Source organism: Palaemon carinicauda, chromosome 8, assembly GCF_036898095.1.
Source record: "Palaemon carinicauda isolate YSFRI2023 chromosome 8, ASM3689809v2, whole genome shotgun sequence".
NCBI classification, from domain to species: domain Eukaryota; kingdom Metazoa; phylum Arthropoda; class Malacostraca; order Decapoda; family Palaemonidae; genus Palaemon; species Palaemon carinicauda.
Genome location: NC_090732.1, coordinates 53,792,040 through 53,819,300, shown reverse-complemented (window position 1 = coordinate 53,819,300; position 27,261 = coordinate 53,792,040). Strand labels below are relative to the sequence as shown.

General features: G+C 37.8%; 1 protein-coding gene across 2 annotated transcripts in view; it reads left to right on the top strand.

Annotated features, from left to right (window-relative positions):
• Nucleotides 1-27,261, top strand: part of LOC137645733 (zinc finger protein ZFP2-like) — a 480,606-nt gene that overhangs the window by 316,898 nt on the left and 136,447 nt on the right. For both annotated transcript variants that reach the window (XM_068378620.1, XM_068378621.1), the window contains exon 11: nucleotides 22,922-23,104. In XM_068378620.1, coding sequence (XP_068234721.1) covers nucleotides 22,922-23,104 — 183 coding nt within the window. The remainder of the gene's footprint in view (nucleotides 1-22,921; nucleotides 23,105-27,261) is intronic.

Below are 27,261 nucleotides of genomic sequence, written 5' to 3'. Positions count from 1 at the left end.
AAGTTAATAACGATATAGCATGTCAATGCTCGCTTACAAGCCAAGTTACCTGTGTAGGTATTAAGGGATATTGACATAGGAAAAATCTATTTTTGGGCTTGAGCCATGTCGTCCTGATGGAAGTTCCTCTAGGCAGCTTCTACTTGGGATATTTCTAAAGAGTAATATGCCTGAGAATTTTACCTGTAGAGGTATCACAGGGTTCTAACCCTGGAACGAATATCCTGAGAGATATCATGTATGTAACATAGACGTGTTTAAAATAAGCACAGCTATCCTTCCCCGAATAGAGTTAACCTTGTCTCGAAGGATAAGGGATAGGATTAGATACACGGGCGAGAAAGCCATTACAACTTCCGATCTGAATGTGCTAATACAAACACGTTTCCTGGTTTACCATTCCAAGAGCAGCCATCGCATGGCGCAAGGCATCACACTGAGAATTGGGAGTGGATGAAAAGTAACGGGCTAGTCCATCAGGATGACATGGCTATATCACCCAAAAATAGATTTTTCCAATGTCAAAATCCCTTTCATGGGCTCGAGCCATGTCGTCCTGATAGAAGAGTACCAGAGAATTAAAAGTCTCAGTTGTGACAATTCAGAGTTTTAACCACATACGTGCTCTTTAATCAACCTCACTAATTATAGACGATGGAAAATGGTTGTATGAATAGTGACTTATGATAGTTTGTTTACACTTCCAAATATAGCTATTTGGAACAACAGTTCAACTCTATGAGTGGACTATGAGAGTTTTTGTAAACAGTATCAAAACCTAATAGTAATCATCTCAGCCCCACTCACTGTGAGAAATTATCTTTGCATGAACACGTATTGACCAAGCAATAGTTAGTAAAAAAAACGAGGGTTTAAAAATATAGGTATACTACCTTTTATTTAAGAACAGTAGGTCCATATAAAGTAAACACCAAAAGAAGTACAATCTTTTATTATTGCCACATGCATGTAAATGTAACAAAATTGGTGCAACAATATTTACCTTTTGTTGTACTTAAAACAAAAGATGTTTACTGCAGCAGCACCTTATAGTATAAAATAATAACATCATTCCATATGATAGAGAAGAAATATCACCGTTTGACTCTTTAATATAAACACACTTTAAATTACAAGAATATTCAACCTGCACTATGGACACTGTAAAAATCCCATATTATACAGTCCATAAGAGTTCATGTACAACATTAAGAAGCTGGTTTGATCACACTACCAGCTGCCTCAACAAAGTGTTTAATCTCTTCCAATTGTTGCAAGTAATGTTTGGAAAACACTCTTGTAGATTTCTATCCCGTGTAAGTTTGTAAGCCTTCCAAGGACATAAATTGGAAAAAGATTAAGGAAAAGGCTACTTTCCTAGGATCCTGACCCGATGGCATAATATCTGGGTCATCCCTTCTGATAAAATAGGTGAGTTTGGACCTTAGCTTTTTCAGAGAAATATTAGATCCTGTTTTCTCCCCTTTAAAAAAGTGTTTGCCTTTAAAGACTTCATTCTTTGACAGGTAAGCTTTAAGGTATTCCATAGAGCGTAAAGAAGGATCTTCCTTTAGGTTTAGGGGAACAATCTTCCAAGGCCCCCAACGTTTCTTGAGAATTTCATTTTTAGCCAAGAATGCAGGATCTGGATATAAATTAACTTCTCCCAATTCCAAGAATTCGATGTGGCCATCATTCCTTGATAGTGCGACAATCTCACTGACTCTATCACCAGAAGCCATAGCTAGTAAAAAGATCGCTTTTTGTGTAAGATCCCTCAAAGAAGCAGAGTAGTCATCTATTGAGGAGGTTAAGTGCAAGATTTTGTCCAAAGACCATGAGATAGATTTAGGAGGATCATTTTGGTTTCAGTTTAGCACAAGCCTTAGGGATCTTACTTAAAAGTTCGCTGTTGAGTTCTATATCAAAAGCATAAGCGATAGGTCTTGTTAGGGCCGATTTACATGAAGTAGTTGTAGAGGCCAAACCTTGTTCATGTAGTGAAATAAAGAATGATAAACAGAAGTCTACTGTAATAAAAGATGGCTTATGCTTCTTAACAAACTCCACCCACTTCTTCCAAGAAGACAAGTATTGTCTTTTTGTTGTAGAGACTTGATAAAATCAATCCTTTCCTTCGAAACTCCAAATTTTCGTTCAGTTGAAGGTTTTACGATATTCAAGAGAAAGCAAAGGCAGTCTCCTTTTCAACATCTGGGACACTGTTGGTGTTGGCAGAGGAATCTGGCGAGGTTTCAGTTCCAGATCAAGAGGGTACCAATTGCTTTTTGGCCAATTTGGGGCCACTAATGCTGCTGTCCCTTTGAAGGTCCGTAGTTTGTCCAGGACCTTCAGAAGGATATCGAACAGTGGAAAAAGGTAAATATGAGTCCACTGGTTCCAATCCAGTGTCATCGCATCTATCCCCACTGCTTCTGGGTCTAAATTTTGTGCTACATACCGGGGAAGTTTCTTGTTGAGGCTCGTTTCAAAGAGATCTACTTGCAGTTCTGGGACTTGCTCCAGAATGAAACAGAATGATTTTGCATTCAAAGACCATTCTGTTTCCAGAGGCTTGAATCTTGACAGGGCATCCGCCGTCACATCGTGAAACCCTTCTAAGTGAACCGCTGAGAAATGCCAATTTCGCTGCTTTGACAAAGTGAGAATGACCAGTATTACGTGATTGATCTGTGGAGATCTCGAACCCTGTCTGTTTATGCAGTGGACTATCGTCTTGCTGTCGAGAACTAATTTGTTGTGTAATTTTTTTTGGGGGGGTCCAGTCTCTTCAGAGTTAGAAACACTGCATTAGCTTACAGAATGTTCATGTAGAATTTCTGAAATGGGGATGACCACTGACCCTGTATCTTCCTGGAAGGGTATTGTCCCCCCAAACCTGTTCTGAGGCGTATGTGTGGATTCTCACGGAAGGAGGAGGATACGGCAGAGGGACGTGAGTTGACAAGCTCTTGGCAGTGGACCATAGCTTGAGCTGTTTGCGCAGTAAAGCCCCGGTTTTGTTGTGAAGATCTCTCCAAGCATTTGATGCCTTTCTTCTCCAAACTCTGTTGCCATCTTTAAGTCTTGCTTTTAGAATTGGGTCTGTCACAATTGCGAACTGCAGCGATCCTAAGACTCTTTCCTATTGACGTCTGGTGATTACTTTTGATCGAAGTAGGCACCGGAAAGAGTTTGCTATTTCCTTTCTCTTGCCTTGAGATAGGATATATGACTTTAGATTCCAGTGAAGTCTTACTCACTGGAATTCTTGAGCTGGAGAAAGCCTTGACTTTTTAAGGTTGATTTGAAAGCTCAGAGACTGTAGGAATTTCATGACTTCCAGAGGTGCTAGAAGGCATTCCGACTTTGTTGCAGCCCAGACTAACCAGTCTTCTAGGAATACAATCACCTGAAGGCCTTTGTTCCTGAGTTGTTGGACACTGGTCTCGACTAGTTTTGTGTAAATATTTACAGCTATACCGAGTTTGAAGAGCATAGCTCTGAATATGTAGGCCTTTCTTGCCAGTCTGAAACCAAGGTAGGGGGAGAAGCACCAACCTATCATAATATGCTAATAGACATCGTTAATTAAGATCTATGGAGACAGTGTAGGGCCCCTGGGGTAGTGGGGTACGTATTTGCAAGATAGCATCTAGAACTTGTCATTCAGGTTGAATTTGTTTAGTGGGGACAAGTCCAGAATAGTTTGAAGAGTGCTCGATTCTTTCTTTGTCGCACAGAATAGCCGTCCTTGAAAGTTCATGGATTTTTTGCCATGGATAACTCCCTTTTGGTGAAGATCCTGTGCATAATCTTTTAAGAATGGGGTTGTGGGTTGGAAGAACCTCTTGAACTGGGGTGGTTTCTGTCTCCATTTCCAGCCTAGTCCTTTCGAGACATGCTGTGAGCCCAAGCATCGAACTTCCATTGATCCCTGAAAATATAGAGTCTTCCCCCTACAGGAAGCTCCTCATTGTTGCTTTGAAGGACTTGCCTCTTTATAGGATTTGCCTCTTATTTCTTCTGCCCCTGGAATGACCACCCCTTCCAGAACTTCCTCTGCCACTAGCCTTTTTCCTTTGAGCTCTGACCGGGTGAAATGTCGTAGTGGCTCTTATATAGACTGGATTGATGGCTGGAGACTCTGTCACATACTGCTTGGGAACTGTTTACACAGTCTGGGGAGATTGTGGCAACAGAGGCTGTCGCGGCAAGAAAGGGTCTCTTAGGCTTCTTGCCTTTAGGTTGAGGTCCTTTTCTGGGAGTGGATTTCCCCTTAGAGGACATACCCCACTTCTGCATAGGGCTCTTATTCTCCGGAGCTGCCTTGTCCATTACCTCCTTGACCACCTTCTGAAGAAAGAAGTCTTTACCCCAGATGTTTGAGTCAATCAACTTTTTAGGCTCATGCCTGATAGTTGCTCCTTCTAGGACGTGCTTTCTGCAGGCTCTTCTAGCTAAAAAGAAAGCATCCAAATCCTTGTGGAAGGTAGCCTGATGAGTCTTTGCAATGGACTGGGAAGAGGTCTGATTTGGAGTAGTTCCCAATCAGCATTTCGAAATAGGACTGGTGAGACGAAGAAGCAGACAGCCTTTCTTTGGCTTCCAATTCTGCTTTCAACAAGAATTACGGAATTCTAGGCAACCTTTCATTGAATTGCATGCCTCCGATGTTCCTATCCAGTTTCCCAACCTTAAAGGCCTGTTGGACATCTTCCCAACTGTCCAAGTTATAAGGAAGGGCCAGTGAGACCGGTTTGCACTCTACTAGCACTGGCAGTGGTCTACATTTAATTAATGCCTTCTTCACAGCCCCTAAACTTTTTGAGGCAAAGGGAAAGACAGTTTCCTTAATAGCTATAAAGGTGGCCTGCTTCCTGCCAAAGGCAGAAGATTTGCCATCTTTAGCTCCTTTTCCAATAAGGTTTGAGCCTTACTGTGATCCAGGATGATAGTTTCCTTGGGGATTGTATCATCCCTCATGGACGCTTCAGAGTTCAGCCTTACATAGCATTAGGGATAACAATAAAACCTGACAAGGTAGATCCCATTTCTTCTCCAGTGTGAAGGTACTCCTCACTCAAAGCCATATGCTCTGCTTAATGCTAAGGATTCTTCACTGAGCAATCTGGAACACTCAACGCTGGTGGAGCCTTGGACTCAGGTGCCTGCTGAAAAGCCTCTATATACGCCTCTAAGGACGCTTGAGCTCTTTTATGTTCGGCATGGATATTTTCCATGAATGCCTTTATGGATGCCATAAACTCCAAGTGTCCAGGGAACAAAGATAATTCTGAGTAGGAGCAGGAGTAGAAGTAGAGGCAGGATTGGCAGATACAGGGATGGGGGATTGAGCCAAAGATGTACTAGGAGCCCTACTGACCTGAGGGACATTTAGGGACTTATCAGAGGCTTCCGTAGTCAGCAGGATCTCTCTCTCTCTCTCTCTCTCTCTCTCTCTCTCTCTCTCTCTCTCTCTCTCTCTCTCTCTCTCTCTCTCTCTCTCTCTCTCTGACGTCACGGAAGAGGTCGTCGACATGTTGTCGGCATACAAGCTCATCACCTGAATAGTGTCCCGAACTTCATGATCTTTCTGATCTAGTTGTACCGGCGGGAGTTGGACTGTCATTATCTGGTGACCGAAAACAGCAGTCATATCCTTAAGTTCCATTAAAGGAAGGTAAGGGGCACCTTATTGAGAGCTCTTCTGGAAGCCTCTCATCAATTGTCCTGGGAGACGTTGGTAACTTGGAAACCCGTGTAAATCAGTTCCTTCCACACGCTCCTCCCGTTAGTACATTCCCAAATGGCAAAGGAACCTTTCGAAATATGCCAATCAGCATGTTTCCGGCAAGTCTTTTGGCCACAAGGCAACTTGACCCACCTGGTGAAGGTTATCATAGCACACTCCATGTCTTCAGCAACCTGTAAAGATAGAAAATGTTCAGTGGGTACAAATTTTACATAATAAAAAACATCGCATATGCTATGTTATTCAGGAAAAATTTTTAACAAGAAAATTTTCAAAAGTTATATGTAATTTGAAAATTTCTACCCACTCTAGCTACAACGGAAGTTCATGCCAAACCGCTCAGAATTCCATAAGAATTCCTACAGTTTGGTAGAATAGGGAGAAAGGTTCACATCAACAAAACACCATTTCCCCCAAAGTTGGTCTATTAGACAACCTAAGGTGGTAAATTCACCTACCATCCTGCGCAAGCCGGCATCTATACCTAGTATGGACTGACCTTCCATCACCCATAGGAATGTCGATACAATGTGACAGTGACATTTACAAGTTGGCAAAAAAGTGGACGGTCCTATATGGAAACAGACCACGAGTAAGAGGAAAGGTACAGACAAATAGAAGGCAGTAAATAAATAATCCTGCTAAAAACCTAGTTGTTAACATTAAATCATGAGAAAGGGGACTAGCCCTTTAAAATAATGAGAGCCGTATAACACGACCAGGATACCATAAATTTGTAAATTAAAGGGAAATCCTGACAACTACAAGGTATCCAACTTTAGTAGATGTTCTTCATATAGGAAGGGAATAGACTGAGGTGACTAGCCTAAGGCTGCAGCTAAGGCAGCAAAGAAGGAGGCGCTCTTCTAATGAAAAGAGAGAATGGTACCCCTAACGTACTTGCATCCAAGGCTAGAAGAACTCAAGCCAACAGGACTGGAAGTATGGCCAAATGGTAAGTACTTCAGCCAGGGAGCTTCCATCCAGGTAAAAGGGTGAAGACCCCACAGCAAGAGATACATAGCCCGGGATGAGCATCTGAAGTCAGAGACTAGGCAACTGCTAAGGCAGCAAAGGAGAACCCCCGATGGGTTCTAGTTCCGTTACCAAGACAAGGTTAAGCCACAAGAAACCCGCTGTGCCGGCTTGTCTAGCTTATATAGCGATTGAGGAATACTCATATGCTAGGTAATGCAGACTAGGTAAAAGAATTGTAGTTCCACGAACAGTGAAAAAATTTGTGGCCCAACTAGGAATGGGAAAGGGACAGCTAGACCACCCAAGGGTGGTCTCTAAGGCAGGTGAGAGAATTATTCCAGGGTAGAATCAATCACTCGCCCACCAGAACCAGACTAGATGACTCACAAGCTATCCTGTTCATCTATATAGCAACTGAGGAATCCTCAGATGTCAGGGAAACCTGGACTGGGAGGGAACTAGGTTCCACAGCAAGCAGGTCAAGACTAGTAAGGCAAGGGGGAGGGAAGGGGAAGGAAGGAAGACTTAGAAAATAGTAAAGCGATAGGACAGGAAGACCTAACTGTAGTATTAGAGCCACCAAATGGTGTTCCAATGGATCTACAGTAAATAGGCACAGAGAGTGAATCCTCACAAGTGGCTGCCAGCATACCAAAAACTAAAAAGGAAGCCTATCAAATGGGTAAGGTGGCTTGAAAGGAACGTGTACTTGTCAATATTAGAACAAGGTTGATTTCGTTCTAAAGGATCCACAGAGTGAAGACACAGGGAACAAGTCCCCACAACCAGTGCCGCCTAGCCAGACACTAAGGCTAAGTAGATAAGTGAAATACTGTCACCCAAAGACGACTGTAAACCACCATCCACTGCTCCCAGAGGGTACCTTTAAGGCTGCAGCTCCCCACTATGACATATCAATAGCAAGGGAGTGGTGGTGGCCAAACGAGAACCTTGCAATTATTTGGTAGAAGGTGAAAGGGGATTTGTAAATATTAGCCTGTCTTGGTCAAGGGCTAAGTGTCAGGGGTTAGCCTAAGTAAAGGCTGATGAAAGACAAGCATGCAAAAAAGGGCAAAAGTCTAACCTATAATAGTACCACAGTTGTAAAAGAATATATTCAACATACTTTTGCAATTGTTATGACCTTAAAATCATTACAGGTTCTTTTAATAATTAAAATAAATGTTTCCAACAACAACCATTGAAATATGGGTAATGAATATAAAAAGAAACTCACGAAAAAATATAGCATGTCTATTCACAAACTTATATAAAGAAAATAATGTTACTAATTCGTTTACTTTAACTGACAAATCAAATCAGTCAAAACATCAATAGAAAAGGGGAACAGTTAGTAAGGTAGAAATTCTTAAGGAATAGTTTTCTGCACCTGCTGAGACGATACTGGTGCGGAGACTTCAGGCTTGAGAACGTTGCAGATGGATGGGGAAGTTCAGATGAAACTGGTCCTATGACTGGATTCGAAGACATCACAGAAAGGTTGGCATCAAGATCGGACGTCAGAAGTCTTTTCCAAGAATTCGATTATAGTGTTGATCTAAGCAGGCTGCAGGCAGTGTGGACTACTTCTCATCACAAGCAGGGAGGGCTGGCTGCTTCAATTTGTTCCTTCTTCTCAACCAAAACAGGATTTTGGAGATAGACATTTGTCGTCTAAAGGGAAGGTTGGAAACAAACTCTGTCAGGCTTCTGGTCTTCGTCAGGACTTGGGCTTTCATCTGCTTTGGACATAGTTCCTCTCTTGTCTTATGTCCTAGGTCCTGTCCTATCTCTCTTGAACAACCTCTTATTGAAGTTTATATACCCATATATGGGCAGAGTTAATTACAGTGGGCAGTGGTCATTTCCATAGAAGGCATTTTTTTAACAATTCTGTGTCTCTATTGGCTTTCTCAAAACTGCCCACTTCGATCATGCCATGGAAGCTTCTAGAAGAAATTTCAGATACAATCTGGACCACGTGTTAAGTCGTAACAAAAGGACAGAACGTGTTCACCCATGATGACATATTTCATAAACATGGATATCCCTCAGGCACGGTCTCTCAAAATATGCTGACTCCACTAATTAAGACGATGACATCTTATTCAAAACAGGACAGTCCCCTTATTGCGGCCGGTGCTCTCTTCGAGGCTTGGTTTACTTTCAGAATGCTTTATGACAGTGAAGTGATGAGAGGTTTGACCAAACAATACGGTAGTCGAATCTCTTCTCACTGCTCACACTTCAGCCATGTAGCAGACGCGGTCAATTAACAAACGCATAGAGGAAAAAGACAAATGGGGGAGACACGAAATTCTCCACCACAATAGGAAATGGTACTATACTTAATCAATGAGGAAGAAGCAGAAGCATCCAAACACTTGAAAACAAGTAGAAAATTCCCAAATCAATCTATCAAGATGGCGCTGCTAGAAGGATTGGTAAACCATTGAACATGTTTTCAGCACATTGGGATCGGAGTTGTATCAACTTTCTCTCCCACATATCCAATCCTATCCCATAGCCTTCAAGACAAGGTTAACTCTATTCGGAGAAAGATAGCCTTAGCTTGTTTTAAAAAAAGTCACTGTTTCATTCACAATATCTCTTGGGATATTCGCTCCATGGAATAGAACCGTGTGATACCTCTACAGGGAAAATTCTCTGGTATATCACTTGCAGAAATATCATAAGTAGAAAGCTGCCTTTAAAGAACTTCCATCAGGACGACATGGCTCGAGCCCAAAAAACTTATTTACTTCTTTTCTTATTGCCAAAGGCCAGTGAACCTTCTCTTGTGAGCGGTATGTCTGACTAGCCAGGCCAGTACCTTACATTAACCTAACAAAGTGGTCATAATTACACAGTGTTTTTTCAGTAGTGGTAGAATCACACATTCACGTATCTTGCTTCCGTAAGCCGAAATTGCCCCATCTCTCTCTCTCTCTCTCTCTCTCTCTCTCTCTCTCTCTCTCTCTCTCTCTCTCTCTCTCTCTCTCTGTAGAAGTGTATGGACAGTATGCGGCCCTTCTTTGTAATTCTGGTCTGACGGGATCCATTACGACGCCAATCTTTTGTACGTATGTTTGTGTTTACGCTTAACGTATGCGGCTGGTTTGGCGTGTGAATAGTTACGTCACCGTGCGGTCGAACGTTGTGGGCAACCCGTCATACACAACACAGTTTGATAGGTCTTAATTTATGGTTGTCATATTAACGAACTCGTCATATATTTTTATTAATCTGGGTGAATGGGGGTCAGTTCATTCCTGTCAATCATTGAGAGCATTTAGCTTCTTGTCTTATCTCCACAAAAAATTATTTAAAATGTCTAATATATGTGGTGTTTTTAGTTATTATAGGAGAGGAAACATTTATTTACTCATTTCCTATTAAAAAAAGATATATGGTCTCATTAATCCACAAGCCGTAATGATTATATAAAAAAATTTTGCCTAAATGATTTTCTGTCGGACGTATCTTTATTTATTAGACATCACTAAAAATATAATCTTCCAAAACTTCTTGCTACAGGGCAAAGAATAAAAGACTCTCTCTCTCTCTCTCTCTCTCTCTCTCTCTCTCTCTCTCTCTCTCTCTCTCTCTCTCTCACACGCACACAGAAGTAAAATGAACCTGAGATAGAGAAAAAGGATTGAGATATCTGACTTTACTGGTAACGACTTTATGCTTTCTGATAAAACTTAATCTTCGCGTGCCAAGCCATTAAATGCCTATGCTGAGGAAGTGGAAAAGGGTTGAGTTACTGCATAACCTGCCTTAACTGTTAATGACTTTAAAGTTTTCTGATTATTTCGTCAAAGAATTTAATTTCTTTGCACCTACGTGTGAAGTCATTAAATACTACTACAGATCAAGAAAAGATTTCCCATAGAAGTTTGGAAAAACCATTTGGAGGTATAGATTTCTGAGTACCGCTGTCCGGAAAAAAAACTCGGCCCAATCGACGAAAGAATGAAAAGGGGCGGACATGGAATTATATGATTTCGTGTAATCTTTTGATGACAGTCCCTTCTTTTAGAGGCGTGCTAATCGAGTCATTATTAGCCAATGTAAAAATGAAAAAAAAAAAAAAAAAAAAAAAAACATCATCCATGAAGGGCAGAAAAAACCAATCAGTACAAAATAATACGATTTAATTGAACAAGAGACAGCGACATTAACCAAAGGTCGGTGTTTGGTCCAACCTTGGTTTTAATTTGAACGAACACGAGTATTGACTACTTCCGGAAATATACTTGAGAAATTCATTTTGTGTTTTTATAATTACTTTCATTGTGTATTTACTTCTTTTCTTATTTGTATGTTATCTTATTATGGTATCTTGAATATTATTCCCTCTGAGTACGATCTTGACTAGTTTTTGTATTATATTTGAAATGTTATTACTTTCATTATTTATTTACCTCAACTCCTTCATATGACAACGGAGACAGAAAGCAAGTTATGGGAAAGTACATTTATTGCATGATAATATGACAAAAGTATACAATATTCAAAAACAGATGCTGGGTCACTAACCTAGTGAACTGAATGATCTTGCGGCCCTTCTAATAACACCTGGTAAGTTTTCAATGTTTTCCTGTATAACGTCGATCGGAAATTTTTCCAGATATCCTCGGTTGACCTTAGCAATTAAAGAATTACCCAACTTAAATGAACCATGTTCATATATTCTGACTTACAAGCTAAATACGTCTGACCTACATGCTACCGTCAGAAGTCTGTCAAACTCACAAATTTGTATACTTCCGCATGTACCGGCTTGAGCCCAGACCATGATTTGCATCCGATTGGATACCGGGTGGTACGTACGTCACCCAAAAAAATGTTGCACCACACACCAAACCTACCAACACCTATTTACTTAGCATGCCATAAAGTTTTGTGTTTGGTTGTCAACTACCAATAAATCATCTTACGAGGGAAAACGGAAGCAAGATACGAGAATGTGTGAATACATCTTAAAGGTTCTCTCTACCTCTAGAGAGTTATGTAGTACTGTCCAGACAGTACTACTTTGGATCTTTCTTCATTTTCCGTTTGCCTACACATACAGCGAATAGTCTGGCCTATTCCTTACTTATTCTCCTCTGTCCTGATACACCTGACAACACAGAGATGTTACGGTTCATTTTCCGTTTGCCTACGCATACAGCGAATAGTCTGGCCTATTCCTTACTTATTCTCCTCTGTCCTGATACACCTGACAACACAGAGATTACCAAACAATTCTTCTTCACCCAAGGGGTCAATTACTGCACTGTAAGTGTTCATTGGTCGCTTTCCTCTTGGTAAGGGTAGAAGGGACTCTTTAGCTATGGTAAGCAGCTCTTCTAGGAGAAGGACATTCCAAAATCAAACCCAGTGCCATAGCCTCTGTACCATGGTCTTCTACTGTCTTGGGGTAAGAGTTCTCTTGCTTGAGGGTACACTCGGGCGTGCTGGTCTGCCTTGTTTTTCTTCCTCTTGTTTTGTTAAAGTGTTTATAGTTTATATAGGGGATATTTATTATAATGTTGCTCTTCTTAGAAATTTTATTTTTCCTTGTTTCCTTTCCTCACGGGGTTATTTTCCCTGTTGGCGCCCCTGGGTTTATAGCATTCTGCTTTTCCCGCTTGGGTCGTAGTTTAGCAATAATAATAATAATAATAATAATAATAATAATAATAATAATAATAATACAGATTTGTGTGCCTCCCATATGAGTCTTGATTTCTTAAATTACTTTTTTCCTTCTGCAGCTCAACCCTTGCATTGCCGCAAATCTAGTCGCTCTATATGACATCTAGATTGCAAGACAGAAGATCAAGTTTGGTAGGTGGATCATTACATCTCACTGTCACTAATTCAAGTGCTCTTAAACTATATTCCAATTTTGGAGAGGGCTTTTCATATAAATGCTCTCAAATTTAATTGCTATTGATGATTTATCAGCTTAGCTGTCAGTTACATTATGGGTTTGCTTGTGATGATAGTGCAATTTGGTTCCCTTACAAGCTCGGCCACTAGTTCATCACAGGTTTATTCTAGTGCAATACTTTATAACACTAATGTTTATAACCCTTATGAATATGTCTGTAAAAAGAAAAACTTGAAAATTATATTGGAGTCTGAACTCTATTTAATAAATTTAGTTTATAATAATAACAAGGTTAATTCTCAAATTAAATTAATCAATATCCATCCGCCATTACCTACCTCAGAAGGTGCATTTGCGTTGCCATCTGTATCCCTTAGAAGGTGCCATTACATACGGTAGGCATTTCAGCCATATGCCTCAATGTGCGCAATGCTAACGTACCAGTTTTAAAAGAGAATGGTTTTATGACTTAGCGTGATGGAAATCTAACAATGAAACTAATTGTATGATATTACTGATTCTGTTGTTCTCTTGAATGAGGATCTAATCAATATAATTGATAGGTGTATCCTTTCTTATGTGTTAAAATACAGAGTGAAAGATAAACCCTGGTTTGATGATGATTATAGACATGCTTATTTGGAGAAGCAGGAGGCCTCTCATCTTTGAAAAGGTAACAGATCAGATTTTACTTGGAATAACTATACTCAGCTAAAAGCTGTTGCTCAAACAGGTTATGCTTCTGCTGAAAAGGGATATAATTCGACCATAAAAGAAATCTTTTCTGATACAACCTAGGAACATAGATGGTTGACTACCCTTAAATCTGCACTGTTTGGTCTACACGTAACAGTTTCTCCTTTACTTGAACTAGATGACTTTGTCAATCACTGTCCAAAGGAAAAGGCAACTCTTTTGGCTGATGTGTTTGACAGCAAGTAGAGTAATGAGAAACTCAATCTTCCTTATTCGTGTTTTCCTGGGACGAAACTAAAGGTAAAGGTAGGCCTAAAAGGTGTCAGGTTTCTGTCCCAGTATCACCAGAATAGATGAGCTGCCTTTGGTTGTGTTAGTAATGAGGCCATTTTTATTTTCAAACCAAAACAACTTGGAATTGGTGAGTCTTTGCTTAGCATTATTATTGAATTTTTAATTAATAGACTGCAAAGAGTTGTTGTTGATAGACACCATAGTGAGAATAGGAATTACTCCTGGAGCCAAGGGGTGTTCGCATGCTAAAAAGGGCCCCTAGGTTACTCACTATTTTCTGAAAGAACATCACCTGGGGCATCATTTTAGCGAGGGTAGACATTCTGAAACCTGGCAATAATCTTGCTAGGGATGGTTTTGTAGCTATTGACCATACTAAAAATTTCCACAAAAATTTGGAGTAGGGGGAATTCAAATCTTAATAACTCAGTAAAGAAATAAGCTATTAGCATGAAATACCCATCAAAATGTAGCTTATAGGGCATTCTACAAGATGAAAGTAAGAAATATTAAAATAGGTCAAGGTCAAGGTCACCAGAGCTCAAGCAATGACGTAATTTGACACTTGCTCAAAATCTGGGCCTCTAAAAACTTAAAATTAAACCAGAACCCAGTTGTAAACTAATTTATTATTTTATTTGTAGATTCTAATAGAGTACTGCATAGGATAGTTTTTAAAAATTATTTGAAGGAAAAAAAAAAACACTTTAACCCTTTTATTTTCAAGTCAAAATATTAAAAAAAAATGGCAAAAATGCGATTTTTCAAAATTTTATGCTAGTTATGTTGGCGGTTTGAAAGCGTATCAAAAGAGATTAAAACAGCCCTAAATCTTTAAACAGCACATGATTAAATAGTAAGAAACCTATCATAATGTCATAATGTCTAAAACCTGTCTTTTAACCCTCTCAGGCCCAAGACGAAAATATTTGAAAATCGGAAAAATGCCATTTCTAAACTAAACAATTTGATATGATGAATCGTTCAAATAATCAAAGGAAATTAGTTTCCGGTAACACATGGTTATCATGCAGAACCCTTAGGGGTAAAACCAAACTATTAAAAACATCCTCATTGCAAACACTGACGTTTCGCAACCCAGGAAAATTCTTTTATGAAAGTGGAGCTGACATCCAAACCACCATTCAATGTGATTAAATCTATTCTCTATGATGATCTATCCTACATTCTTGCACCCCTTGCCTGAAGCTTGGCATTGACAGTAAGGGCAGCACCCGATGCCACGCTTCCCGCAGGAACAACGTTTCGTTGCACATGAAGTGCATGTGCATGGCATAGGAAAGTCAGGTGGCATCAAAATTTGATCCCGCACTGGACGCAATAGGCCATCCTGCTCAAAGAAACCAAAGCCTATGGGATCAAGATGTGGATTATCCAAACAGTGTGTCTGCATGTATGACCCATAGACAGCCCTTTGGATATGGCCTCTGATCAATCTGCTGGTTGGTGGAAGGTCTAGGATTGTTTTGGAACTGTGGTGAAATACATGGTATCTGAGGTGGTCCATTGTTTGACAATCACCTGGAGCTTTCAATGGATACACCTGCACCAGAAATTTTTCCACTAAGGTGAAATCTGTATCATATGGATTCCTGGCAAAGTTCTGGAGAAATTTCTCAGGCTTGGCCTTCAAAGCTGCTGTTTTCGTTCCGAATTTACTTGTTGAGTCACATCCAGTCAGCTGATGAAGCGGGATGATAACTTTGCACTTCTCAGGACCCATTCTAGTTGCCAACGTATGGAGGGGAATATATCTTGTGGTGGTTGCAACGCCAGCCTTTATCCACAGTTCCTTTAAACCATGTGCCTTCATAATACTCCAGTGATGTAATCCAAGAACTACCACATCTGTGTCATTAGAAAGGAGAACAACTCGTTCTGCCCCGCAGTTGATAGCATCAAGTGCATGTGGGATTGTTCTCAAATCGGCTTCTTCAATGTCCAGGTCCAACGCTGGTACAGGGGTTGGGACACTGCCATTGAAAATGCCCTGACATGGGTCAATATTGGGTGAGAATCCAATTCCACTCAAAACAATATCTGTCATTGGCCTTGGGTGTGCTAGTACATAGTTTCTCAAGAGTCCCTGGAGCTTTGACTTGTTTGTAGAAGATGCCCAGAAAGCGTCCATAGAAACTGGCAGTGGTGTCTCTTCACAAATGACATTCAAATCAATTGGACCGCAACTTAGTCCTCTCTGACGTTCACTGTCTTTTATGGAGCCTTCCACGTATGTATCGAAGACAAAGTCAATACGATTAGAATCTTTACTCAGTCCATATGCCATCTGTAGGAACCGTGCACAAAGATCTCCAAACGTCTTCAAAAATTATGTCTTCATTTGGCGTAAACAACACATCACATGAACGATGCTAGCAGGTTTTACTTTTTTCCATTCATCTGGAGGCGGATAGTCTTTCTTCTTGTCTAAATGCTCATCTTCCAAGCCTTTGCAAAGTTCACTTTTATTTGGCTTCGACATAAGTCCATTCTCATCAAACAGGTAGCTTTCCTCAATTAAGTCATGCCTCAGCAGTTCCTTCATATCATAGTTTCTCACTCTAGCAATGTCAAATATCTTTTGAGCTTTAGCAAGTTTTTTGCTTCCATGTTTTTCAACTTGCTGCTTTCCTTTCTCTGGTTTCATTGATTTGAATGTCTTCAAGTTATTCCTGTGGATTGGGTCAAACAGGGATTTTTCCTTTTTGACCAAACGTTCATGGCGGAACTTGTCATAGAGATCGCTGGATTTTTTCCTGAAATTCAGTAGGTCATCACAGATTTCACTGGACACAATTTCTTGGGTAAGAATGTTGTGCAACTTTGGCTGCTCCACATGAATGTCTGCTTCAGATACGCCTGCTGGGTTTTCATTCTGTTTGTTGTATTCTATTACATCACGAGCTAACATTTCAGAGCTCAACGTAGCCGAGACATTGAATTCATGACCAACTGTAAGTTCAGTACTTGGGACTGAAACACCACTGATCTTCCGTTGAATATTGACCACTGCCAACATGTCATGATATATTATCTCCCATTGAGCAACAAATTTCTTCTTCTTGGTACTACGTATGATTCCACTGGCACTCTTCTGTGACCTATTGATGGTCTGTTCTAGGCACATGTCAGCTCCAATCGCATTGAACTTTCCAGGAGTCCTCTTTATGCTGAACTTTCCGGCAGCAAATTTCTCATACACGTCTGATGCATTTTTCTATATCAACAGGCGGATGTGGGCTTGGTGATGGTGTTGATCTCCTCAAGCTTTTAGTTGGTAAACTAGCCATCTCACACATGCACAGAATAGCCTGAAATCAACAGAGGAAACTTTCTTACTACTAACCCCCTGACATTAATTTTTAATGTGTATACAATTTATCTATGTACATGTATGTTATGTATATATGTGTATGTATAATGTACACCTAAGATTTTGAAATGCAATGCAACATCTTCTCATCTCTTCACATCAAATGCCCAATGGCTTTAAATTACATGAAATAGTAAGAGAGTACTCACTCAAGGAAGGCTACATGATGTATTTTAATCTAATCTATACATCTATGTGTACTCACCTAGAAATGCATGATTTCCATGAAAGAAACTTAGGGACTCTGATGAGTGGCTTCATGGACACAAGCAAAATGTACAGTGTAGAAAGTGGGGATTCCCTATAAAGGTGCTGACTCACTGATTCACAGGCCTCTGCATGTATGGCCCAATGCACAGGGAGTAAGTTCAGGTCACAGGCAGTAGATTAAAAACTGTGAATGATAAGTAAAAACACTTTCAACACCATTCTTTCAACGTCTACCTCCTACCCCCTACCCCCCACCCCCTACCCCCTTACCCTTACCCTCATGGCCCCTCTGTTCCCCTCTAAAAAGACATTTATAGGTTTCTTACTATTTTTAATCCTGTATTTTCCAAAGTTTTGGGGTGTTTTTATCTCTTTCAAAAAGCTCACATAACATGCACAAAATTTGAAAAATTGCATTTTTGGCATTTTTTTCGATATTTTTACCTGAAAATAAAAGGGTTAAAGTGTGTGTTTTTTTCTTCAAATAATTTTTAAAAACTTTCCTATGTAGTACTCTACTAGAATCTACAAATAAAGGAATAAATTAGTTTACAACTGGGTTCTGGTTTATTTTTAGAGGCCCAGATTTTGGGCAAGTGTCAAATTACGTCATTGCTTGAGCTCTGGTGACCTTGACCTTGACCTATTTTAATATTTCTTACTTTCATCTTGTAGCATACCCTATAAGCTACATTTTGATTGGTATTTCATGCAAATAGCTTATTTCCTTACTGAGTTATTAAGATTTGAATTTCCCCTACCCCAAATTTTTGCGGAAATTTTTAGTATGGTCAATAGCTACAAAACCATCCCTAGCAAGATTACTGCCGGGTTTCAGAATGTCTACCCTCGCTAAAATGATGCCCCAGGTGATGTTCTTTCAGAAAATAGTGAGTAACCTAGGGGCCCTTTTTAGCATTAACTCCTGGAGTTAATGTGATATATGATGTTCCTCAGGGTAGTGTTCTTAATCTATTACTTTTCATACTGTATACATATGATATGGAAGTTCATATTATTGGTCTTGATTTTAGTGCTGTCTTTGGCTGTGTTGGTAATGAGGCCATTGTTTTCAAACTGAAACAACTTGGAGTAAATGACTCTTTGCTTAGCATCATTATTGAATTTTTAATTAATAGACTGCAAAGAGTTGTTGCTGATGGACACCATAGTGAATATAGGAATATGATATATGATGTTTCTCAGGGTAGCATTCTTAATCCATTACTTTCCATACTGTATACACATCATATGTGGTTTGACCTAAAAAAAACAAAGTTATTACATATGAAATGATGTTACTTTCCTTGCATCAATTCCATCTCCCGAATGTAGATCTGGAACTGCTGAATCACTTCACAGATACATCTAAAATTAGTGCATGGTGCAAGTTATTGGGGCTGAAGTTCAACCCTAACAATACTCAAGTATGATTGCAAGTAGGTCGAGGACAGTAGCTCTTCAACATCCATATCTCTATATTGATAGTATTTCTTTAACTGTATACAACTCTTTTAAGATTTTAAGTGTGATTATTGATTCCAAATTTACTATTGATAAACATAATCGGTCTGTTCTTCAACTGCACAAAAAAAAAAAATTGCCTTATTAAAAAAGTCTTTCAAGATTTTTGGTGATCAATCTATTCTGAATTTTTTTTTTTTTTTAGATCTTTCGTTCCGCCTTGTTTAAAGTAACGCTTTCCTGTCTGGTCTAGTGGTCTATTAAAATTCTTATTATTATTATTATTATTATTATTATTATTATTACTATTATGGTCTAAGTCCCATTTCTAGTTGGAAAAGCATGATGCCCTTGGGGCAATAACCAAGGGTTCCAACAGCGAAAAAATAGCTTAATGAGGAAAGGAAATGAGGAATTAAATAAACTACAAGAGAGGTAATGAACAATTAAAATTAAATATTTTAAGAACATTAAGAACATTATAACAGATGTTTCAAATATAAACTATAAAGAGCCTTATGTCAGCCGCTTCAGCATAAAAAAAAAAGAAAAAAAAATGCTACGAGTTTGAACTTGGAAGTTCTATCGATTCAACTACTTTATTTGTAAAATCATTCCACAACTTGGTCAGAGATGGAGTAAAACTTTTAGAGAACTATGTAATATTGAGCCTCAAGATGGAAAAGGCATGACTATTAGAATTAACTACATAACTAGTATTACAAACATGATGGTACTGTACAGGCAGATTTAAATGCAAAGGATTGTCAGAATTACGAAAAATCTTACGGAACATGCATAACAAACTAATTGAACAATGGAGCCAGTGATTAATGTCTACATCAGGAATAAGAAATTAGTAGACCATAAGTTCCCATCCAACTAAATATTTTTATAAGATTCAGCCGCTGAAGTCAATCAGCAGTAAAATATCCTATACAAGGTAGAAGGAAAGAATTAAAGCACTTCTTCAGAATAGATTGATCACCGAAAATCTTTAAAAGACTTACTCAATAAGCCAATTTTTTGTGCAATTGAAGAAGAGACAGACCTAATATGTTTCTCTATGAGTAAATTTGCTAACAAGAATCATACCTAGAATTTTAAAAGAGTCTACAGAGTTAAAGAAGCATTATCAATGTTGAGATTCGGAAGTTGAGGAGCCACTGTCCTCGACCTACTTATAGTCATACTTTGAGTGTTGCTAGGATTCAACTTCATGCCCAAAAATTTGCACCATGCGCTAATTTTACCTAGATCTATATTAAGAGATTCAGCTTCGCCAGATCTACATTCTTGATATGGAATATATGCTAAGGGAGTAGTATCATCTGCATTTGCAACGAGCATGATCTTTACTTATGTGAGTATAGTATTGGGATATTTGGGAGTTCCTCGGATTAGTGCTTTAGTGTCTCCAGCTACTGACTTTCATCTTAATTTGTGGTAATTAAATTTTTATCTCTTATGTTCATATTTATCTCTGACACTGTTGGATAGTTCTTTCTGTGTGTTGCATAAGATTTATCCTAATTCTGACCATTCATTGCATTCGGATTTTCCCAGTCTGTACCATGCTGTACATAGCACTACGTATTCAGTTAGTTCTAACAGTTTTGCCTTCACCATCATAAGGCTCAATACTACACAGTATTTTAGAAGTTTTATTTCTGGTTTGACCAGATGTTGAAATGACTTTCGTAATCAGGCAGTTGAATCAGTGGCGCTTCAGAAGTTGGAACTTGCAGCGAATGTTTTTATGTTGAACAGGCTGACATAACTCTCTCTTTATAGTTTATTTATGACATATCTATTTTAATGTTGTTATTGATCTTAAGATATATATAATATTCTTTATTCATTACATTTTATTTAGTTTATTTATATCCTTGCTTACTCTCCTCACTGTGGTAATTTCCTCTGTTGGAGCCCATGGACTTATTGCTTTTCCAACTGGGGCTATAGCTTGGCTAGTAATAATAATGATAATAATAAGAATGGGTACATGGTTTAAAGTTTCATCAAACCAGCTAACAGTTTCAATTAACTCGATCGTTTGCATGTATAGGATTAATCAGTTTCCTAGCCTTGTTATAGAAAAAAAAATCTGTTTTTGAAGTCCATCATTACATGAAATAAACTAAAATCTTTACAGCAATGTCTGTAAGATAATTTACTCATTGATCTTTGTTGGTAAGAATATGGAAAGTGTTTTTGAAATGCTTTCAGTGACAGTTAATAATTCCAGTGTTTCAGAAAGAAAATATTTGACCAGAGAAAGCTTGGCTCATTTTTTGTAGTGGAAACTTTGTCTTTGCTTCAGCTTAACCAGTTTGTAGATTGGGATTTTAACACTAATAACTTTGTTTTGGGTAGATCAGAAATCAACTTAGTTCTAGATTCAGAGTAGCATTGCAGGTCTAACCTACCCAATTTTACCCCTAATATAACGTAATGCGAACCCTCGCCGTAACTGCCTGTAACACAAAAGTGCGTAAGTGTAACCCTACCTTAAGGATAAATTCATAACTCTAGTTAGTCAAGGGTTCTAAACAAAATTTTGTAACTTACCATTCAGTAACAGCTCAGGTGGTACACAGTTTATCTTATATTCAAATCCTCTCGCAGATCTTCAAATCTTTAATTCACTTGATCGGCAACGACCAAACTCTATCGAGATGGTTTACATATTGTGCATTAAGATATCTTCTCCTGGTTTAGTTAGCAATTATTTCCTGGAATCTGCACAGAAACTATTTCTGGGACATTATGATCTGTATTCTTTTTGCGTTTTGTGTATGGGGACAATTCTACGATTTAGATAATAGTTGTGAAGAGTGCTTTTCACTCATCGTACCACTCATAGAAAAGTATGCTTCATTAGTTACCGATCAAGTTAATGGTTCCAAGCGCAAAAGGAAACTTGAAATTAGTTAAGGGAAAGACTAGGCTAGTTTATTGTAGCAGGAGTGACGACGATAATGGCACCCATTCACCTTTGGACTACTCACAAATTCAGCCATCTTTCAGTAGTGATGAACTTCATGAGCGCTTGACATCACTTGCTTCCAATGTAAAACTTCAAAGGTTCAGTGAATCCTCCCTTAGTAATAGTAGTTCTGGTCATTCACATCCTGTTAGCAAACCTAACATAACCCGCCAAGATCAATCTAAAATTAATAAATTGTAATCCAAGATGAGGTTAGGTAATTGAATAGTCTTGTAGAAATTTGCACGTCTCTATGTTAAAGAGGGTGTAGGCATTAAATGTGGGCCTAAATCGACAGCGTTTATCTGAAACAAAGACATAATTTCTTTTAATTTATCCAAAATGAAGTTGGAGCGTTGAGGTGCGTAAACTGTTTTGGAAGTAGCCACTTATCAAACTTGTTAGAACGTACTTCCTAACTTACTGTAATCAATTTATTAGGGTATATCTTGGCAATAAAGTTACGCAAAGATTAAAAAAGCGATACTTCCTTATTTTCATTGTCTGTCTTTGAGTATTCCTTTTTCTCATTTTCCTGTTCTACAGGAGAAGCAATGTGAAAGTCATATGATTTCTCGGTTTGTTATACCTACATCAATAAGCTTTCATGCGAAGTACTGTAAAATACTGTATAGAAACAGATGTAAGGTTGGTTGAACAACTTTTAAGTTTTTTTTTTTTCACTCAAGAATGAGCGATGTGAAGTTAAAACTGATATAAGTTGAATGGATGTAACAAGGGATATTACTGTACTTAAGGATAAAATGTCAAGATGCTCAGGCAAATGTACCTTATGGTGAAATCATTTACCTTTGGGTATAGTCTGCAATAAAATATTTTTGATTACTGAAGAAACATGCACAGTAGTGTTATATATTTATTGATTAGGTTAGAACAATTCTAGGCATCAGTACAATATTGCTTAGTATCAAGATTACTGTACATGACTTTTGTTAATATCTCCAGTGTTTAATCCCAAAAATTGCTTTCTTACTCTTCCTGCTAGGTAATAAATTAGCTAATCTTAGCCCTTATTGTAAGGATTTCAAGTTAATATATTGTAAGGGATTTCAAGTTAATATATTGTAAGGGATTTCAAGTTAATATATGCAGATACTGTAGGTCTACTATAAAATATCTTTTCTTTCGTGTAAAAGTAAACTTCCTTCCCTTTTTTTATATCTACTTGCTGAATATCAAATATAGAATTGTCTACAGTATTACAAGATTCATCCTAAATTTTAATTGTTTCAGATGAGGGTAAAGAAGGAATTAATTTGGTCCAGAATACTACCAATGATGAGGTATTTACTGAAAGAAATATTGTAATCCAGGAAAATGAAGACATTGTCTTTTCCAAGGAAGAACAAAGCAAATTCATCACTGTTCATGATGAAAAAATGGAAGTTATAGAAGCTACTGAGAAGGCAACAATGAGTGAGTAACAGTATTTTTCATATAAGTGGGTATTTTAAAGATTTTCCAAGGTAATATAAGCCTCTGACAGTACTTTAACTGAATTTACCATGCAAAATCCTTTTCCTTTAAATGTATATATTACAGTACTATTAATATTTCATTGGTACAAAAATTTACGTATTGTAAATATCTGATTACATTTCTTCATATACTTTATAAATTGAGCAATATTCTTAAGTACAGTTTCGGGTAAATTTTTCATAACTGAAATTTAAATGAACCCATATTTCCTAACTATCCCTAGATTTTGGTATTAATAGCAGCATCAGGAATAATCATGATCATTATATGTTTAGTGCACACACCTCTGGTACAAGCAAGTATTCAGCTTGATTAGGATGCATCCAAAGGATGGGATGTTAATATATGAAGGAAAAGAAAAAAAAAAAGACAAAGTTAATTAAAATTGGATGCAGGTAAAGTTGATAAGAAATTAATAAGTGAATGAGTAATTGATAGGAAATTATTTATTGCATCCTAAGTAAAGTTAATAAGCTAAAAGGTTTCCATGAGTATCGCCAAGCAATTGAACTTGGTATTGACTGGTAGAGCCTGAGGTTTGAGAACATTGGTTGTGTAATCTCCACACTACTTTCAACAGTTAGAGTTGGCACTTGAAGTGATCCATCTCCCTTAAATAGTCTTGTGTACAATACCATCAGTTTAAAATTTGGTAGTAACCAGCAGAGGCAAGGAATGGTTCAAAACTTAGAAACCAAACATATGATTATCCCTAAATTCTTAGACATGTGTCCCTTAAAACCAATCATCTACAGCTTTCAGGAACAGTAAGGTTATAAACCAAGGAAATTTTTTCATCTTAAATCCAGCTACTGAGAAAAAGAGGTATAAGTACTCTTAACTGTCCAAAAAAATAGGTAATGTAATATTCCTTGACTTTATGTTGAAGAAAAATATCTCCTCTATGTCAGTCTTGTTTGTCCTGGCATAGTTTGGTTATTGGCCTAAAAGTAGGTTTACACTTACGCACTTATGTGTGATGGGAATGTTTCGGCGTGATGTTGTGGTGACATTGTGGTGTCTTGCGAAGTGTTTTATGATAACACACACACACACACACACACTATATATATATATATATATATATATATATATATATATATATATATATATATATATACTGTATATATATATATATATATATATATATATATATATATATATATATATATATATGTATATATATATATATATATATATATATATATATATATATTTATATATATACATATATATATATATATATATATATATATATATATATATATATATATTTATATATATACATATATATATATATGTATGTATATATGCTTAGTTCTTGAACATGGGTTGGTATATGAAATAGATAGCATATTTCTGAAAGTGTCTTACAGAAGGGGCTCATGATCGGTAAGGTAGTTTGTGTTACTGCTTCAGTGATAATAAGTCTTCTTTTGTTATGTTTGAAAATATACTCATTTGTGTAATTCAGATGCCTTCATTTAATACTTAACTCTAGCTTAGCAAAACAGTTTTCCACAAAGAACCACGTTGTGATCATAACCGCTAGCTTCTTGTTACAAGGATAATTTGATATAAAAACAATTAATATTTCTCAATAAAATACTCTTAGGTTTAATAATTGATTTAATCAGATTTGTTATGGCATTAATGAATATCACCAACTACAGCATTATTTTCTTAACTCGATGACGTCATGGATGCGAGGTAAATTTATATATTTACGGTAAGTTCTCGGTAGAGACAAGCTGACAGACAATACATTAGACAGTTAAACTGACAGAGCGAAATATATTACTTGTTTATGCCATTAAATTATGTAAATGCCTTTCGGAGTATTAGAAACACGAAGAGATTTTAGACAGATAGACAGGCAAGCTGACAGGGTAGGAAAAGTATTGAGAGAGAGAGAGAGAGAGAGAGAGAGAGAGTGAGAGAGAGAGAGAGAGAGAGAGAGAGAGAGAGAGAGAGAGAGAGAGAGAGAGATGCAGCTAGCCTTTTGCCTTCAAATATTTGAACTTCTCTGTAGACTTTATTTATTAAATAAGTCTACATAATCTTTCCTTTGTCTATATTTCAAATAGTAGCATATAATATTCTTCCTTTTCGATATTCATGTTTTCTTCAGGCCTGGCCAAGAAAAGACATTGGCTTCCCCCATACCTATTGCCTCTTCTCTTAAAAACAAATCTTAATATTGCAAAACCGTAGTTAAACAGCGCAACCATGATCGATAATAGCAGTTGCCTTCTAACGACCTTGGCTAACTCCTTAATCATAGCAGTTGTCATCAGAGCAAGGGGATTATAGTGAAATGCAAGCCAGCCTTTGATAATTAAAAACCTAAGGCAACCCTCCCTACAATCATGATAGACACTGTAACACGCTGCACGCCCAGCAACGTGTGCAGGCCATTTATGAATCGTGCATGAAGGCGCCGTAAGGGCACTGCACGAGCGCTGCAAGCCTCTGTAACATTACACTGTAACACTTCCACACAGAATGTAAGAACCCGCACCCAGCCGCGCAATGTACGGTGTGGTGTAGTGTGGTGCAGCACCATACGGACCTGTGGGGGTTCTTACCTTTTTTGAAGCGACGACGCGCCACACTGCTCACAGTTTCCTGTGACTTCATCAGGTCGGCAGACGCCGTGCAATTTTTTGAACGCCGTGCAATTTTTTGAAATAGTTTAAAATCTTTGCGGCTCTGTACGACATTGGGCCTAGTTTGGCGGGCCATGCCAGACATCTCTCATATATTTTGGTGCTATTTCTGGTTTATTGATATTATTGTTTATATTTCAAATTTTGTTTTAATTTTTGCATTGAAGAGATGATACCCAGTACGTAAAATGAGCCCCTCTCATGTAGATATAAGTATTTTATGTAAATTACATAAGACTTTCGTCGTGAATTTCATTTTATTTTTTATTCAAGTCAACATATATAACGTTATTTTTTAAGAATTAACTTTTTATTTCAAGTATGTTTGCTATGAAATCTAACATAGTCTATTTGAAAGTGTTGTAGGATTCATGCGAAATAGGAACAAGGGCTTAGGTAATGTTCTTTTATATTTTATGATGTTTTGCGTCATGTTTGAGAGAGAGAATGTTCAGTGACACGTGCTTTCAAAGTTTCGAGAATAGCCGGTGAGAGGAGATTATCTTTTTTTTTATTTCGGGGACAATGGGTGGGCGGAGCTATCTGACTGAGAGAGCCGCCTGGGGTAGCGTTTGGAAAGTGTTTGGGAGAGTAATATTTGGCAATTTTGACGCTTGTTACAACCCCTACACTACCAGAACTCGATCCTGGAAGCTTCTGGAATTAGCCAAAATTTCATATATAAGTGACCCAAGGTTGGGTTAGAGTCAGAGACAGACAGACCGACAGAGTTAGAACCGCAGCCTTCCCCTCTCCCTCTCTGTTCTGCAAGTACCCCAGTATATTGTCGAAGCTGTTCAATATGTTAGTGTGTCTTCTCCTAAGTGACTGTGCCCCAAAGCAAATCTTGTGTCAAAATTAGGCAAGACTAAAAGGTGATTTTGAATTCATTGTATGAGGGTGAGTGTTGGCATTGTATAACGTTTCTTTTTTGGAAACTACCCTGTAGGAAGTATAGATTTTTGTAAAGTGATCTGGTTATCTATTATTCATTGAGTGTCAAAAGTGAACATTGTATTATTTCAGAATTATATCAAGCATTTGTATTTTTTGCATCGCATTATTTCTTTTCTTAGGATAAGGTTTATTCAGATATAATAGTTCCAGTCAATTTATAAATTTCAGATCATAACATTTCCGTCTTATTCTAAGTTTTATTCTGAATTAATTTTTCCAGTGACTTATTTTGTTATGTAAATTCTTCTCACAGTGTTGTAATTTATATAGAATATATTTATTTTTGTAAAAAGTGTAGTATCCCAATCATCAGTATTTGGGATCAGATTTAGCTCGATTTCTGTTAAGAACCTCAGTGAGAGTTAGATACGATTTAATAATACTTAAGAGTAATTACCCATTTTGGTTTTGAGTGTGCTTAAGAGACCTTTGGATATTCAGTGTTTTAGATATTGCTGTCTGGGGGTT